The sequence below is a fragment of the Fukomys damarensis genome, unplaced genomic scaffold (assembly GCF_012274545.1).
Source record: "Fukomys damarensis isolate Sample0158 unplaced genomic scaffold, DMR_v1.0_HiC HiC_scaffold_13, whole genome shotgun sequence".
NCBI classification, from domain to species: domain Eukaryota; kingdom Metazoa; phylum Chordata; class Mammalia; order Rodentia; family Bathyergidae; genus Fukomys; species Fukomys damarensis.
This window is the reverse complement of record NW_022900925.1, coordinates 29,082,762-29,097,564: the sequence shown is the minus strand read 5'-3', so window position 1 is coordinate 29,097,564 and position 14,803 is coordinate 29,082,762. Positions and strand designations below refer to the sequence as shown.

General features: G+C 38.5%; 1 protein-coding gene across 1 annotated transcript in view; it reads left to right on the top strand.

Annotated features, from left to right (window-relative positions):
- Ankfn1 (ankyrin repeat and fibronectin type III domain containing 1) overlaps positions 1-14,803 on the top strand; it is a 449,198-nt gene that overhangs the window by 201,916 nt on the left and 232,479 nt on the right. Inside the window, exon 7 of the mRNA XM_033762964.1 lies at positions 933-973. Within this exon, the coding sequence (XP_033618855.1) occupies positions 933-973 (41 nt within the window). The remainder of the gene's footprint in view (positions 1-932; positions 974-14,803) is intronic.

Genomic DNA, 14,803 nt, shown 5'->3' with positions numbered 1-14,803 from the left:
CACTGGTCACTGAAGTGATCGATCTAACTTATCCAGATCCATGTGGGTGGTGTGACTCTTTGTATAGGTCTGAGGACAATATGATGGGGGTGCTCTGGGTTAGGAGTGATGTGGAGCCATATAAATCTTAGATCACTCACAAGGACTTCCTTTTCATCTCCTATTAAACCTGCTACCCTTAAAAGCACATTTTTTGATATACCCACAATCAAACTTTCTTCAAACTGGATTTGGAAGTAAGTTGACTTGCCTGGTGGACTGCCACACTGAATAAATTTCCTGCACACTTGGCAAATTCCTTCCAAAGGAGGCACAGTCTAATTGTTCCTGCCTTTCATTGCCATCTTGAATAAAGAAAACTTGGCATTGATTCCCATCCTCCCTTCGATACTCCCCTCCCACAAAAGCTTTTTATTTCTTGGGAAAGAAAAGTGTCCACTTATCCCAATAAGCATGAATTGAGAAAATTATAATTTCACAGAGGACTTTTATTTAAAGGAACAATGTGTCAGAACTGGGCCTACAAGGACAAGGTACACTGTGAACCAAGGTATCGTTGTGAACCAGAAGCAAGGGAATGATGTGAGTCTAAGCCATTGAACAAGGAAGTAAGACCCCTCTTTATATTTCCAGGATTGGACATGGGAGACAAAGGTCAGAGAGTCTTGAAATTCTAGGACATCCACGGTCATGGAGCCAAGGGTACAATGAGATGTAACAGTTGATTTAAATGCTTTCTTTGTAGGCTGTGGTTCCCTGTACGCCCAAGAAGACTCTCCCAATAAGCAAATCTTCATCTAAGGTTCCTCATTATTTTAGAGTCTGGGGCTGTACTTTGGAAAGCAATTCAATGCCTTTTTCATTTTGAATTGGTATCACACCACATTTTTAACATTCTTTTTTTCTCTCTCTCTCTCTCTCTCTGTTTTCAGAGGCTACCCTTTAAAGACAGGCATTTCACTTGCAGCAAAATGTAAGTACATTGCCTGCTTGAAATGGCATCTCCTTCTCAGCTGTAATTCTTAAAACCTCCTGATCTTTAAGGCTCCTATCTCACACTGCTGCAATTTTAAAGTCTGGCTCAACAAATGCAGTCACAGTTAGAAGCTAATGTTTCACATTGCTAATTTGTACAACATCATGGAACATTTTAGAAACTGTTTTGGAAGCGGATTGAAACTGATGGCAACTGTCACAATATTACATCTAAAAACCTAGATAAAAGTGAGAAGGGAAAAAGCCTCTTAGATATGACGACCATGCCACACCAAACATCTGAATATCCAGCATCTCCCAAATAGCTGATTTATTACTCTTTGCCCAGTTGGTCCTTACTGTGTAGTCACAGACTGTTTTTTTCTTTGTTTAACGGTATGGTAGTTACCTTAATAATCCCTTACTAATTCCATTAATAACTCCTTAATAATTCCACTCTGTAAACCAGTGCTCCTTCTAGAACTAACCTGCTGTGTATCATATTCTTTACTCTGGTACTCCCAGGTTCTACACACAAAATCACAAACACCCACTATTCTGAAAAACCAAATAAAATCACAGCAGGTCTGAACTGGGAATTCTGAGTATTTTAGATTTCTGCCTTTGAAATTAGGATGTGAGTGGAGTTTTCACTTTTCTTTTTAATAAAATGAAGTGAAGAATGATTTTAGCCAAATTATGTAAATATAAATATATAAAAATGCATTTATACCTACAAATATGTATATATTTATGCAAGTTCCATCTATATATGGAATAATTTGGTAATACTAGGGGATAGATTTAGGGTTAGTATGAAGACACCAGCTATTCCAAAGGTGGTTAGTTGCTTGTCACTACAGATAACCAGACCAACAACCACAAGGTAGAAGGTTGAGCTCAGTAAACTATAGAAGCTATATCACCTCTCAGCTCCGGATTCATAAAGAATTTCCAACGAATGATATATCTCAGCAAGCACTGAATCCTTTAACTAAACATTCTCAGATCCATCAGAATCCAAAGGTCTCACTTGAATTATATATACTATATGTGCTCTAATAAATTCTCTTTTGAATCATTCAGGCCCTGAGAAAATCATGCATTCACCTGCAAGAAGAATTTAGTTTTTGCTGATTTTCCCAGGATGAAGCTTTTTGTTTGCTCTCTAGAATAAATTGATACCATTGCTATACATCAAATATACAAACATCAGCACAAGAGACTTGCACTCTCAAAATCATTCAAATTTAATATCAAAGTCTTAGGAATTCGTTGGAATTTTTTAAAATGCCAAGCTCTGTATTATATCAGTTTGGCTTTTATTGCATAATCAAGACACCTGCATGATATGAATATTTCAAGCAGCTTTTACCAATAAAGCTATGCTAGGTTTTATGAACAACCCCCCTTTTCCAGTTCTATCATGAGTATGTTGCTTGCACAGATGTTGGTTCTGGACAATATTCTTCCTTTTTAACTGATACTGTTCAGGATAAACTGCCTAAGTTGATTTTCCTGCATATTCATATTTGGGGACTCGTTAGCATATTGTCATTGCCTAACTTCTTAACTGTTTTAAGTGATTCAATGTTAAATACTACAATAGGATGGTTATACAGTCATGGTAAAAAATAGGGAAGGATAATTAAAAGCAGCATTCTGAGTCACTGTATGTAAACACAAGCACATATATGACTAGATCTCTTTACCAAAATTTCAGTTCAGAGCACTTTTGACCTCCCAGATTGGAAAAACAAAAGTGAAGGGATGGGATGACTATTTCACCTTAGAAGGCTTGAATTGTGGTCACTTTACTTTCACATTTTTGCCCTCTAGGATATACACAATGCATACTGACCCATTTCATTAGTAAATAATCTGAGATGTAAACTTACACTGAAATTTTATACTATCCAGATAAAATGGGTCTGTTCAACTCCCCAAGTCATTTCGAGGCAACCGGAAGAAGATGGGTCTGACCCATGGAGTCATGGAAATGCGCTGAAATCATTAGGCAATGGTTTGGGTTCCTTTTGACAGCCAAACACCTCATCCTCTCTGGAGTTTGCTTTATGTCCAAACGGTGACTGCACTATACAACCAATACAATGAAAAGTGACCTAGATGGCACTCCTCTGGAGGAAGCTCAGATCTGTAGTTACGGAGGGGGCTTCCTAAGTGAAGGTCTTGGAATTGTGTGGGGAACACATAGAGAGCCAGTCCCATGGGAGAAGGACAGCTCAGGAAGATAAGCCCACAGAGAAACAGGCGCACAGAGAAATGGACTGTGGAAGGAACCAACCGGGGAGGAAAACTCAGCAGGTTCACGCCTGAGCCCCAGTCACTCCTTCAGAAGTGGCTCCCTTTGGAGTCTTAGCTCCTCAGGTTCTGAGTTTCCTTACTATGGAAAAACAGCTTTCCTCCCTCCTTTAAAGGGCTATGGTGATTACATAAGATTATGTTTGGGAAAGATGTTAGCTTCTACAAGTCTTCTGTAACTTTAAGGGATTTTTATCAGGTTATTGGGCTCTCCCTGTGTTGTGGATGTCCCTGGCACCCCAATGACAAACTTTGGACCTTAAGGTCAGAACTGTACAATAGTAAGTTATAGAACACCACTATACCAAATCAGTGTTCTGCAAAGTTTTGCACCTATTTTTGCTCGGTTCTTTGCAACTATGCATATGCTTTAAGACCACTGCCTCTGGTGGAGGAGCACTGTCTTCTGGGTGGTATGGGTGAGGAAGTTGCCAAACAAACCTGAACTACCCAGAGGCCTGTAAAATGCACAATTGCTTTTTAAGAGGCATGGTGATATTGTGTGTTCCTCTCAATTTTTGGCAGTGACGATTTTCTGCAATTTGTGGTTTTGCAATTTCTCTTTACACAGACAACACCCTGGCTCTCATTCAATGCCCCTTTGGTGGGGTTGAGGTAGGGGAAGAGAAGGACTCCCTGGGGCTCTAAGTGCTCCAGAAAAAGAAGGATATGTTAATGAAATAAGTCAGAAAGAATGTTAGAGACTAGTGGAAGTTGCAGGGAAGAAACAACTTTTAATAAATTGCATGGCATTGCTAAGATTTTATCTGGGGCTTCCATCAGCTGGGCAAAGATTTGCTCTTCTAGCCCTTCTTGTTTCTCCGCTGAGCCTTGTCTGAGTTATAATGTCAGTCTCTTTTCATCTTTTTTCCTATATTCAACAAGCCTAGAGTAGTTTCTTCCACTGGCTCCTCCAGGCCTCTTCTGGTGAGATTTTCTTTAAATATTGTCTCTAAGTATCCACTTGCCAATTACACTTACTTGGTTTGTGTGAATTAGCTCAAGATCCATGCACCAGAATTTTTGATCTTGTTCAGGTTGCTGGAATGGCCTTTACAGAGGAGGTCTGTGGCCCCCAGGCAGTGTAGGGATGTAGCATTTATCTAGGCCACAGTGATTTGTTCTGTTTCTATTCATTGCCTCTGGAAAGGCTTTGCAGACTTTTGTTTGCTTTCTTATGGCTGCTAGGCACTGTGCTGAAGGATTTAAAGTTGCATCCAGGATTAACCTTGTATTCCTTCTCTGTTCACTTTATTTTATATCAAAACAGCCCCCTTTTCTCCATGCAATAGATTTTCTTGGCTGATGCCCACTGTCCATGGGCTTTCTATACACAAAGTTTACATATTTCTCCTCTTGTCATGACCTAAATGTCAACTGCTTCTTAGAGGAATATAAAGATAATTGCTACTCATATGTTAATTATAGTCCCCCAAATTCTGCACTGGGTAAAATATGATCTTACTTTGTCTCTGTGTTCTAAAGGTCTAGGGAATTGTTTCTGTTATGGAATCATAAATCATGGGGTTTTGATTTTTAGAAAAGGCTTTCAATATAACGCAGTTCAATAGCCCACCCCAATCTGACCTCCTTGTGACACCTTCTCTAGGAGCCCTTTCCCCATCTTACATAGTGGCCCAATCCATTTTTTAATAGCTCACTATTCCCTGTCTTTTACTAACCTGAGATAACCTTCTTGTGACTTCAGGTCTCTATGCTGGTTTTGCTTTCTGGAACCGCTCAGAAGAACTGACTCTCTCTTCCACATGACAACCTTCCAAATATTTTGGAATCTGATCCCATATACTAAGTCTTCCTTGTCCAGGCCAAACATCCCCAGTTCCTTCAGCCATCCTTTATAGGGCTGGGTTAAGTGATCCTTTTCCATTTGTCCCCATTGCCTTTTTCATTGTCCTTAAAATGTGACAACCTGAACTAAAAAAAGGATCCTGCCGGGATGGCTGACCATTATAGAGCTCTACAGGAAAGCAAAACAAAACAAAACTCTCATTCCAGATATACTGCGAGTAGTATAACCTCAGATTATATCAGAAGCTTTAGCAGCATGTTGGTCCTGAGGCTGATCCTAAAACTTCTAGATAAATTACATAAATTCTGTTATAAAAGCAGATTTTTCTAGTTTTATGCACTTGGTTTTGAATAACATGCAAACCTTTACGCATGTTCCTGTAACACTTATTAGTTTCAGAATATTTGTGGAAACTATTAGGAACTTTTGAATTTGAATTCTTTTAAATCCTGCCTCAATTTGCTTTGCCTCTTGACTTAACTCAAGAGACTGATAAAAACAGAGAGCAACTGGATTTTAAACTCCTCAAAGATGGAACCATGTTTTATTCTGTCTGCCTGTGACATTCTCCTAAACAACCAGATGCTCGATAAATGCTTCTGTTAGATCCATCAACAAATTAAACAGGCAGTTTTCCAACACCCTGGCAGAGACCTGTCTTTAGATTGATATCGGTGCCCTTTAGAAACAGACTAATTTAACTCGACCCTGCTAAAGCTTGACAATTTTGTTCCATTATAGACATGATTAACAGGGTGACCTGAAGAGCTAGGTTGCCTGGATTCTAATCAGACTAGACTTGATTAACTGTGTGCTTTGGAGTAAGTTATACCATCTCTCTGGGTCTACTACTAATACATAAAATGTGATAATAAGCCACTTATGTCTGCCTCAAAGGTTTTTGTGATGATTAACCCACGTAAAAAATATATAAAAACTACTGGTGACGGGACAATAATTAATAGCAGTTAGGGGTTGCTTTGTTTTTTCTTGCCATATGGATGTGCTGTGTAACCACCCTATCCAAAGAGGAACAATAGCAAGTCTGGCATTGCTTCACAGTAAACCCATACTAATTCCAAGAAGTAATTTTATACTTAAAATGCAGGCATAGCTTGCAAATAACTAACTACTTAATGAGTCATCTAAGTTCAGACATACATTCAAAAGAAACACTAACACCTAAAAAAGATGAAAACATTGTATATTTATACAAAAGCCCTTCAAAGGGAAACGGATTAATTCCTCAGCAAAATATTTTGAAGATCTTTCACTGAATTCCTTAGTGGTGACTATGCAAAAATCCTCCCCACTGCTGTATATAAAACAGTCTCGCTTTCACTGCTGTCTTCCTCACTTACCTCTTCCCTCCTAATCATACCCAATGCTCCAAAATTACTAAATTACAAGTCTAGTACTTTATGTCCCTAACCACTCCATATCCTATGTAATTTCAACACACCCTTCCCAGGCTGCTTCTGAAAAGGATGCAGGAACGTGTGTGCATACGTTGGCGTGCCTGCGTATATATGTAAGTACATGTATTCACATGTTCATTAGTAGTCTTATGATGAACATGTAGCACAGAATTCACAAATAATAATAAAATATATCATATACTTTATTATAAATTAACTTACATAGCTTGCTGATTCTTACAAAATATTTTCATTATTTTTTTCTCTTAACTCTTACATGTGTAGCCAACCTATGGCTGAAATTGATAATGAATATAGTTTCCATGTAAATGTGATTGATCTATTTATGTTCATGCGTGAGAAAAGTGAAACAACGAAATTATGTCGTAGATACACTCTATAAGTAATACCAGTAACTTCTTTGCTAAATTCAAGAATAGATCTTAAAAACAGTTAAATATTTCCTAAAATGTCCATGCTATTCATAATGTGACAGCTATAGACAGAACACTTTTCTGTGTAATCTGCATAATTAGCATTTTATCCATCACGCTCTTAAATTTAGACAATGAACAAAACAATAAATCAGACCTGGACTTGTAGTATTTGCTAATTTGTAATGTAAGTGTTACACTATTGCTATTTCTAACTACCAATGTGTCACTGAAAGCAAAATTAGGAAGGTGTGTATTAACACACCTTCATATATGTCAACATACAAATAAAATGCAAAGAAATCATGAGTAATAAACATGAAAGTAATAAAGCAATGCAAAATACTTAGGAAGTGATGAGTTCTGAATTTTTTTCCTTTGTTTTTAATGAAAGTTATATAACTGCAAGTTTATATAATTTATTCTGAATACTTGAGTTCTGAATTTTTTTCCTTTGTTTTTAATGAAAGTTATATAACTGCAAGTTTATATAATTTAATTTTTCAGAATGTCTGTGCTTAGCAAATAGCTTACACATTCCTGAAAAATCTAACAATTGCCCCTTGTAAACTCATACAAACCATCTCTGGCATAACACTGGTCCTTCCTCTTTAGACAGTGGTGGGGGGAAGGAAGCAGAAAGAAGGGTTTGAAGGGTGACTGGGCATATTTTACAAGTTGATTTTTCCCCAACTTACAAATTAGTTTTTTATAAAAAAAGCTGTTTTAGAATTTCACCAAAGATCCAGGTCAATTTTTTAAGTCTCCAGAGCCATTTCCCACCTTCCTCTCCATGAAAATATTTTCATTTTTAGTATTGATTATTGATTGACACAAAGATTCCATCATGATAGCTTTTCTAATGTAAGTTTTCTAGACTGCAGGGTCAGAAGTTAAAGTTGAAAGGGAGTGGGAGGAAAGAACTGTTAGAATGTAGAGACGTTTGATGAAATACACAAGTAGAAAACAAAGTCTGGCTGGACCTAACACTGCCCTGAACTGGAGAGCTCTGTATGAAATGGAGAGCTACAGGGCTGGGTGGACATCAAGAACTATGGGCAAAGGCAGTGGCTCCACTAGGAATCTGTGAAGAGATGGGCACAATAACAGACCCTTTTTGAATGAACTCTTCCACTCAGAAGACAAAGTGTGGAAGCCCAGCATAGTGACACACGCCTGTAATCCAAGCATTCTGGGAGGCTGAAACAGGAAGATCATAAGTTTCATCCCAGCCTGGCAATTTAGCAGAACCTACCTAAAAGCAGGAGGGGCAGATACAGCTCAGTGGGAAAGCTGTGGGTTCTGGAAACAAACAAAAAGACAAATATTTCATATATGAAAGAAAATGAGTGCTCCTATACTTATCACCCATACACTTTTCAATATTTGGTTTAGCTTTTTATAGGTTTTAAAGAAATAAATTACTATAAATATACATAATCCAATATTCACTTGTCTCTTTTCTGGCTGATAGTTTACGCTCTCATTTTTCAACAAAAACCACAATCCCACGTCTTAATCCATGTTTTCCTCTACCAGTGAACAATATCTATCATTCCTTTACAATTTTTAAAAAAGTTTTTAAAAATCCCGCCAAACCCCATGTGCCATTTATTTTTGGTCAGTCCACAGCTGATCTTCATACTTGATTTTTTTGTGGGGGTGGCACCGGGGATGGAACTCAGGTCCTTGCACTTTTGAGACAGGCAGCAGAATCACTGAGCTAAATCCCCTGCCCCATATTTGATTTTTAATCAAATATCCCTGACAATTTCTTTGATTTTCATGGCATTTCCATAGGTTATTCAAGGATTTTCTACAACCATACAGTCTGGAAACAAGAATAATTTTGTATCATCCTTTCTACTTCTTGGGCCTTTGATTTTCCTCACTTGTTTTATTACATTTCCCTGGGCCTCCAATTCATGTTGAATATGAGGATGATCACAGTCATGCTTGACTTTTCTCTTTAATAAGAATGTATTTAGCAGTCCACTGTAATAATGTTTGCCACAACTTCTAATCAAGAAAGATTCTTCCGATCCCTTGTTTACAAAAATTTATTTTTAATTTATGACTGAGTGTTTATATCTATAAAATATTTTTCTCAAGATTTCATTTGTTTGTTTTCTGTGTTTTGGTCCCAGGGATTGAAGTATTTTTCTCTTTTAAGATGCTATGACTGTTCCACTATTGATGTGATAGGTTATATTCAGACTTTCTTATGGTAGACCATCACTACACTTCCGGCCTGTATTCTACTTGCTACTGATTTTTAAAAATATACTGCTATATAATTTGCAAATATCCCATTCATTGTTGTATTTATGTTTACTTGTGAGGATGTCTATATTTTTTTCTTTTTCTCTTTTTCTCCTTTTCTCCTCACTGTATTCTTTTTTATGTTAGCTTGGCATCAAATTTCTTTGTGCTTTAGAGTTGGATGTGCATTTACATTCTTTGAGCCCTTCCTCTCTCTTCCACTCTCTGTCCCATCCCTTGTCTCTCCTTCTATGAAGGCTTAGCTGTCACCTCTACTGACTCCCCACCAAGACTCCCAGTCCAGCCAAATCTTTAACAGAGGTTATACTCCTGCTCCAGGGTAACAGTGGGAATGTTTAGGGTCCAAGATCCCAAGCTGGGGCTGGTGTAGCTCACCTACTTTTGTAAAGTGAAGCCCTTGTTTGTTCCCCTGCCTACCACAGCAGCAGGTGTAGCCCAAAGGAGGTACAACGACCTTTATCTGCATCCTTTGACAAGCTGGGAGACTCGCCGCCTGGTTTCAAGTGGGCTTCTATTTGACATGAGTCATTTTTAATCCCTAGTAAACTATAGGTGGTAAACTCCTGGCCCAACCTGGATTCTAATCCTTCTTGGTCCTGAACTACAGACCAAATCCCAGAGTCCACCTGACGAAGAGCTTCACCTATTCCCACCCCAAACATGGCTATATTCTTTAATACCTGATTTGTCTCAAGGAGTCCCAGAATCTGATACAATTTTCTGGAGGAATGAATTGAGAATCATGTGGAATTTTTTTAAAAATGTAAAAAAAAATGTTTTCATTCTGCTTGCCTAAATCTTACTCAGCTTCCCATGACTACTTGCTCTACTTCCTGGTTATTCTTCCTTCAAAAAGTGTGCACTGAGCACCTCATCCACACAGCTCCGTTCCACCATAGACAACATAACTCAGTGCTATAATAGAAGACAGGGTGGTTCTGACTTCAGCAGACATAGGGTAGTGTGGGAAACAAACAAGAAAATATGGCATGGTATAGTAATAATAATGCCACTAAGGACTCTTACAACTAGAGCATCCTGTTTAATAATTGATAAAGTATTTATTTCTGTCATTCCCTAATTTTCACATGTGGAATAACCAACTGTTTCCAGATCTGAAAAACCCATGAAGATGTGATAGAAGATAGATAGATAGACAGATAGACAGACAGACAGACAGACAGACAGACAGATAGACTTTCCCATGGCTAGGACACAATACATGATACCAGCAACCTAAAGGAAGAGAGGTTCATTTGATTTGGTTTCCAGTGGGTTCAGCCCCAAGTCGGTTGGGTCCAAAGCAGAAACACATGCCAGAAGGGCATGGCAGAAGAAAGCTGCTCCTATCTCTGGCAGCCAGGGAGCAGAGAGAGAAAGGGGGAGCTGGGGATGAGAATATACCCTTCCCAACCACCACCTTGGGGACCACATCAAACCAAGCCCAGCATTCAGCTACCGAATTCACCAAAGGATGAATCCACTGCTGATTCACGTGTTCCCGAAGACTGTTCACATGACCCAGTGACTCACCAAACACGAGACTTGTGGAGGGAAGGGCATTTTAGATCAAAACGTGTACCTCCATGATTTCACTCATTCTGCCTGCTTCCAGGGACCATTGTGCAGACAAGACTGAGTATCTTCTTCTGGTAATGAGGTCTCAAGGCACCAAGGCATACAAAGAGATTGTTTTAAAATCAGCTATTTTTGCTTTTAGCCAACGGCTTTTATAGAAGTTTCAGAAAACTTGTTGGTGCAGCGAGATCTTTAGAGTCACAGAGCTAGTATGTGGTTATGGTATCTCAATGCTAACTTACTTAAAGGCTAGAGAAACATTATTCCTAACTTGTTAAGTATCTTGTTTTTTAAAAGGTGAGAGGCCAAGAAAGAGGCTCAGTCCTGTACACAGTAGAAGTCATCTATCCAGGCTATGAATAGATGCCGGTCCAGAAAAAAAAAACAAAAAACAAAAACTGTCCCAGGAAATTCTAGCAGATATCCAGATATTTAGATCAAAATAAAAGATAATAAAAATGACAACAACTAAATGACCATAATTAAAAGATATAGCACTGGTAAGAGTACAAAGCAACTGTCACTCGTGCAGTAAATGAAACATTTGGTGCGCCCAAATTTGAAAAACTGGACTTAACTGTAAAGATCATCATAAGCAATACAGCAATGAGACTGTGCAGTTTCCTGCTACGTATAATCTTATGATCACATCTCACCACCAATGCTGAATGAAAGAAAGTAGTCAACGGAAAGTGCTGATATAATTCATAGTCATTATAAACTCCTATTAGGAATTTCCTACTAGGAATTCCAAATTGTTGGGTGGTAATGAGTTGAACCTTTTCTATTCTACTTTTGGTGCCCTTAATGCTATCATGGCAGCATCAGATGGAGCATGTGGAAATGACTGTCTCACAGAGGGATTGGAAAGACACTGAGACAGCAGAGATTCAAGGCTAAGAGATCAGTGATAGGACAGGACGTGAATACCCCATGTCCTAACAGGGTACATACAGTTCTTAGCCAGATACTTGTGGCAATAGGAATGCAACCAAGAAAAAGCAATGCTTGGGCAATCAGTTGGAAGGGGGTCACATACTGAGTTAGTGTTGCTATTTGGGCTCTCAACTACTGGACAGGAGAGGAAAGAGAGAGAATCTTATAGAAAGGCCACAACTATGGCAAAATAGGGGCAAACCTAAAGGGGAAGGGAAAGTAGGAGGTGTAGGGGAAAAGAAAGAGGGGAATGGAATTAATATGAGAAAAAGAAAAAATGGAAACAAAGTCTTTGTAGATAGGGAAGGGTGGAGAGGTTGAAGGGAGGGCAGGGGAATGGGGAAAAAATAAGAACCAAGATGGATTATGCAAAGGTGCAAATTTCCATTGATGAATGTCATATTGTATACCTTAAATATACCAATAAAATTAATTAACTAAAATTTTTTAAAATGGGGCAAACCTTCATCTGATGTCAAATATTCACTAGTAGAGCTTAATAAAGTTCAAATAGATAAAGATTAGAAGGGAAGGTATGATTTAGAAGTCAAAAGTGGGCCTGGTGTACCTATAACTCACCACAGTCTCCAAGAAGCTCTTGGATTTGGAGTGATTATAGGTACGGTAGAACTAATTCATGAAGAATATTCAAAGGACTCTGTTTATTAAAACTATACAAACATACACATTTGAAATCTGGAATTACAGTTTCGATCTTCATTTACACTAAAGGGTGTCGGAGGAAGGTTCAATCTTTTTAATTAAAATTTATGCCATCTGCACCCAAATCTCACTGCCTACCTATTCCCAAAAGCCCTTGAATTATTTCTAGAACTGAGTGATCTCACACATTGCTTCTGTGTTCGTGTATTTGGAGGCAATCTTCTCTTGAATGCATGAACAACCCTAGTGTGTTGGTAGTTTTTTACTTTTGGCTTCTTTGAGAAATCTAGAAGGATAAAATAGAATTACTCAGTTCAGAGGGGCCGTCCTTCTACCAGGAAATGAGAATGCTGAACGGATGCTGTGTTGATGCACCTTCCAAATTTTTGCATTTTCCTGCCTGATGTTAGATTTTGAGCTATTTCAAGCACACAGGCAAATGCATATAACCAGCAAGGGGTAGGACACTGCACACTGCCAGGTCCAGGTGAGCTTAGCACAGTGGTGAGACCTGGAGTTCTAACAGGAGCACTGACTGGGCTGGGGAGGACAGAGACAGAACTTCCTGGAATTCTTACCTTGGTCTTCTCAAGTTTGTCCCAGCTTATCTCTCAGTAAAGCAGACAGTTTCAGCCACTGCACTGTGCTTGGAAGGTTTTAACTTAGATAAGGGTTATTCAGATGGTCAACTTTTCCATCCAAAATTTCAACAGATTTCCCTGCTCTTAACTATCAAAATTTTTTTCCAAAAATAATTTCAGTAGTATTTCTCACAAGAAGCTTTCCATAATACCATATATGTGAGTGACTAAACATTCAATTGCTTGCTTGTCTGTGGCCCCTGCAAACTTGCTGGTTATAGCACCAAAAGCACTATTTGGAACTTAATTTGTAATACTGAGTGGCTCCTGTTTGTGAAATGCAAATTTAGCTATGTAATACTCATCAAAAGAGGAAAAGTAAACATTAAATCATGGGGGAAATGTTACACAACTTCCCACTCAATGATCTCTTGCCAGGCACAGATGCAGTGGGAGGTGATATATCCTACATACTTTATGACACTCATGGAGAGAAGAGAGATTCTGGCAGAGAGAATACAGAGAGAGAGAGAGAGAGAGAGAGGGAGAGAGAGAGAGGGAGAGAAACATCATCCACCTAAGCACAAACTTCACCTGGCTGGGCACTGGTTGTGCTGTTCATGGGTGATGCAATGAAATGTCAATTTTTATCTTACACATCAAATTTCAAGCCTAGGTCCCTCATGAACCATGACTTTATTGTTCTTCTGAAAATTTTTCAGGAACATTTTAAAGCTGAGAGCAGACGCTTAAAGTAACAGTATTTTACCCATATACAAAAGATTATTTCAATTACAATGGCTTTATAGGAGAAAATATTCTAGTCTCTCTTAACTATGTCATTAAAAGGAAGACTAAATAGAAGTGGGAATTAGGAGGCACTATCAAGAGAAAAGTACTTCTCTAAGGAAACTGGAGAATCCTACTTTTATTCTGACATTTCCACACAGACCTTCAGGAGTGTGCTGGTAACTCATTTTTATACTTTGGCTACAGCACTAAGTCATGTTTTATGGATTCTTTTAATAGGAGAGCTTTGTTGCAATTTTTTAAGAGAGACAGACAGCACTAACCTACTAAAGGTCAGAGGGAAAAAAGCAGATGGATCTCCTCCCAGAATCAAGTGAAAATGGCCATGCCTGTCAAGATAGCATCTCTCTGTAAATGTATACATCACTTGTCGAAAAACAAGCATCTACACTCAACAAAGCTCCTTTCTACAGTTCTGCATCACCACTGGCTCTAATAAGATGAGCAGTACTTACAAGGTGATCCCAACCTGCATTGGAAATGTAATAACATTCGTGCTGCTCAGATAGGGGTCAGCATCTTGATCCACCTCTTTGGAACAAACCTTCTACCCTCCCAGCATCACTGGCAGAGGCTTCATTGAGGACTGAAAGGAGACTCTGTATCTGTTTGCATGCAAGAAACCAATCTCATTAAAGAGATCCTGTTCGTAACAGATCCATAATGACCTCAGCCGCTGACTTGTTTCTGTAGCTGAAGTCAATGGCTGTAGCTCATATAACATAACTGCCCACCTATGTTTGTGAAATCTTCCTTCATTATTTTCCTCACAAACTCCCTTTCTCCTTTTGTTCCTGGTGTAACTCGTGTTTGGAAAAACAAAGCCTACTGAAGAAATACTTAATAATAAACTTTATAATTTTCAAGTCAAAATAAGAATTAGTCCAATTTATATTCAGCTGACATGATTGATCTGTGTTGTTATATGAGCTGCCATGTTCCATAATGAAACAAGGCAAGTTCCTACTTTTTTTTTTTTTTTTTTTTTTTTTT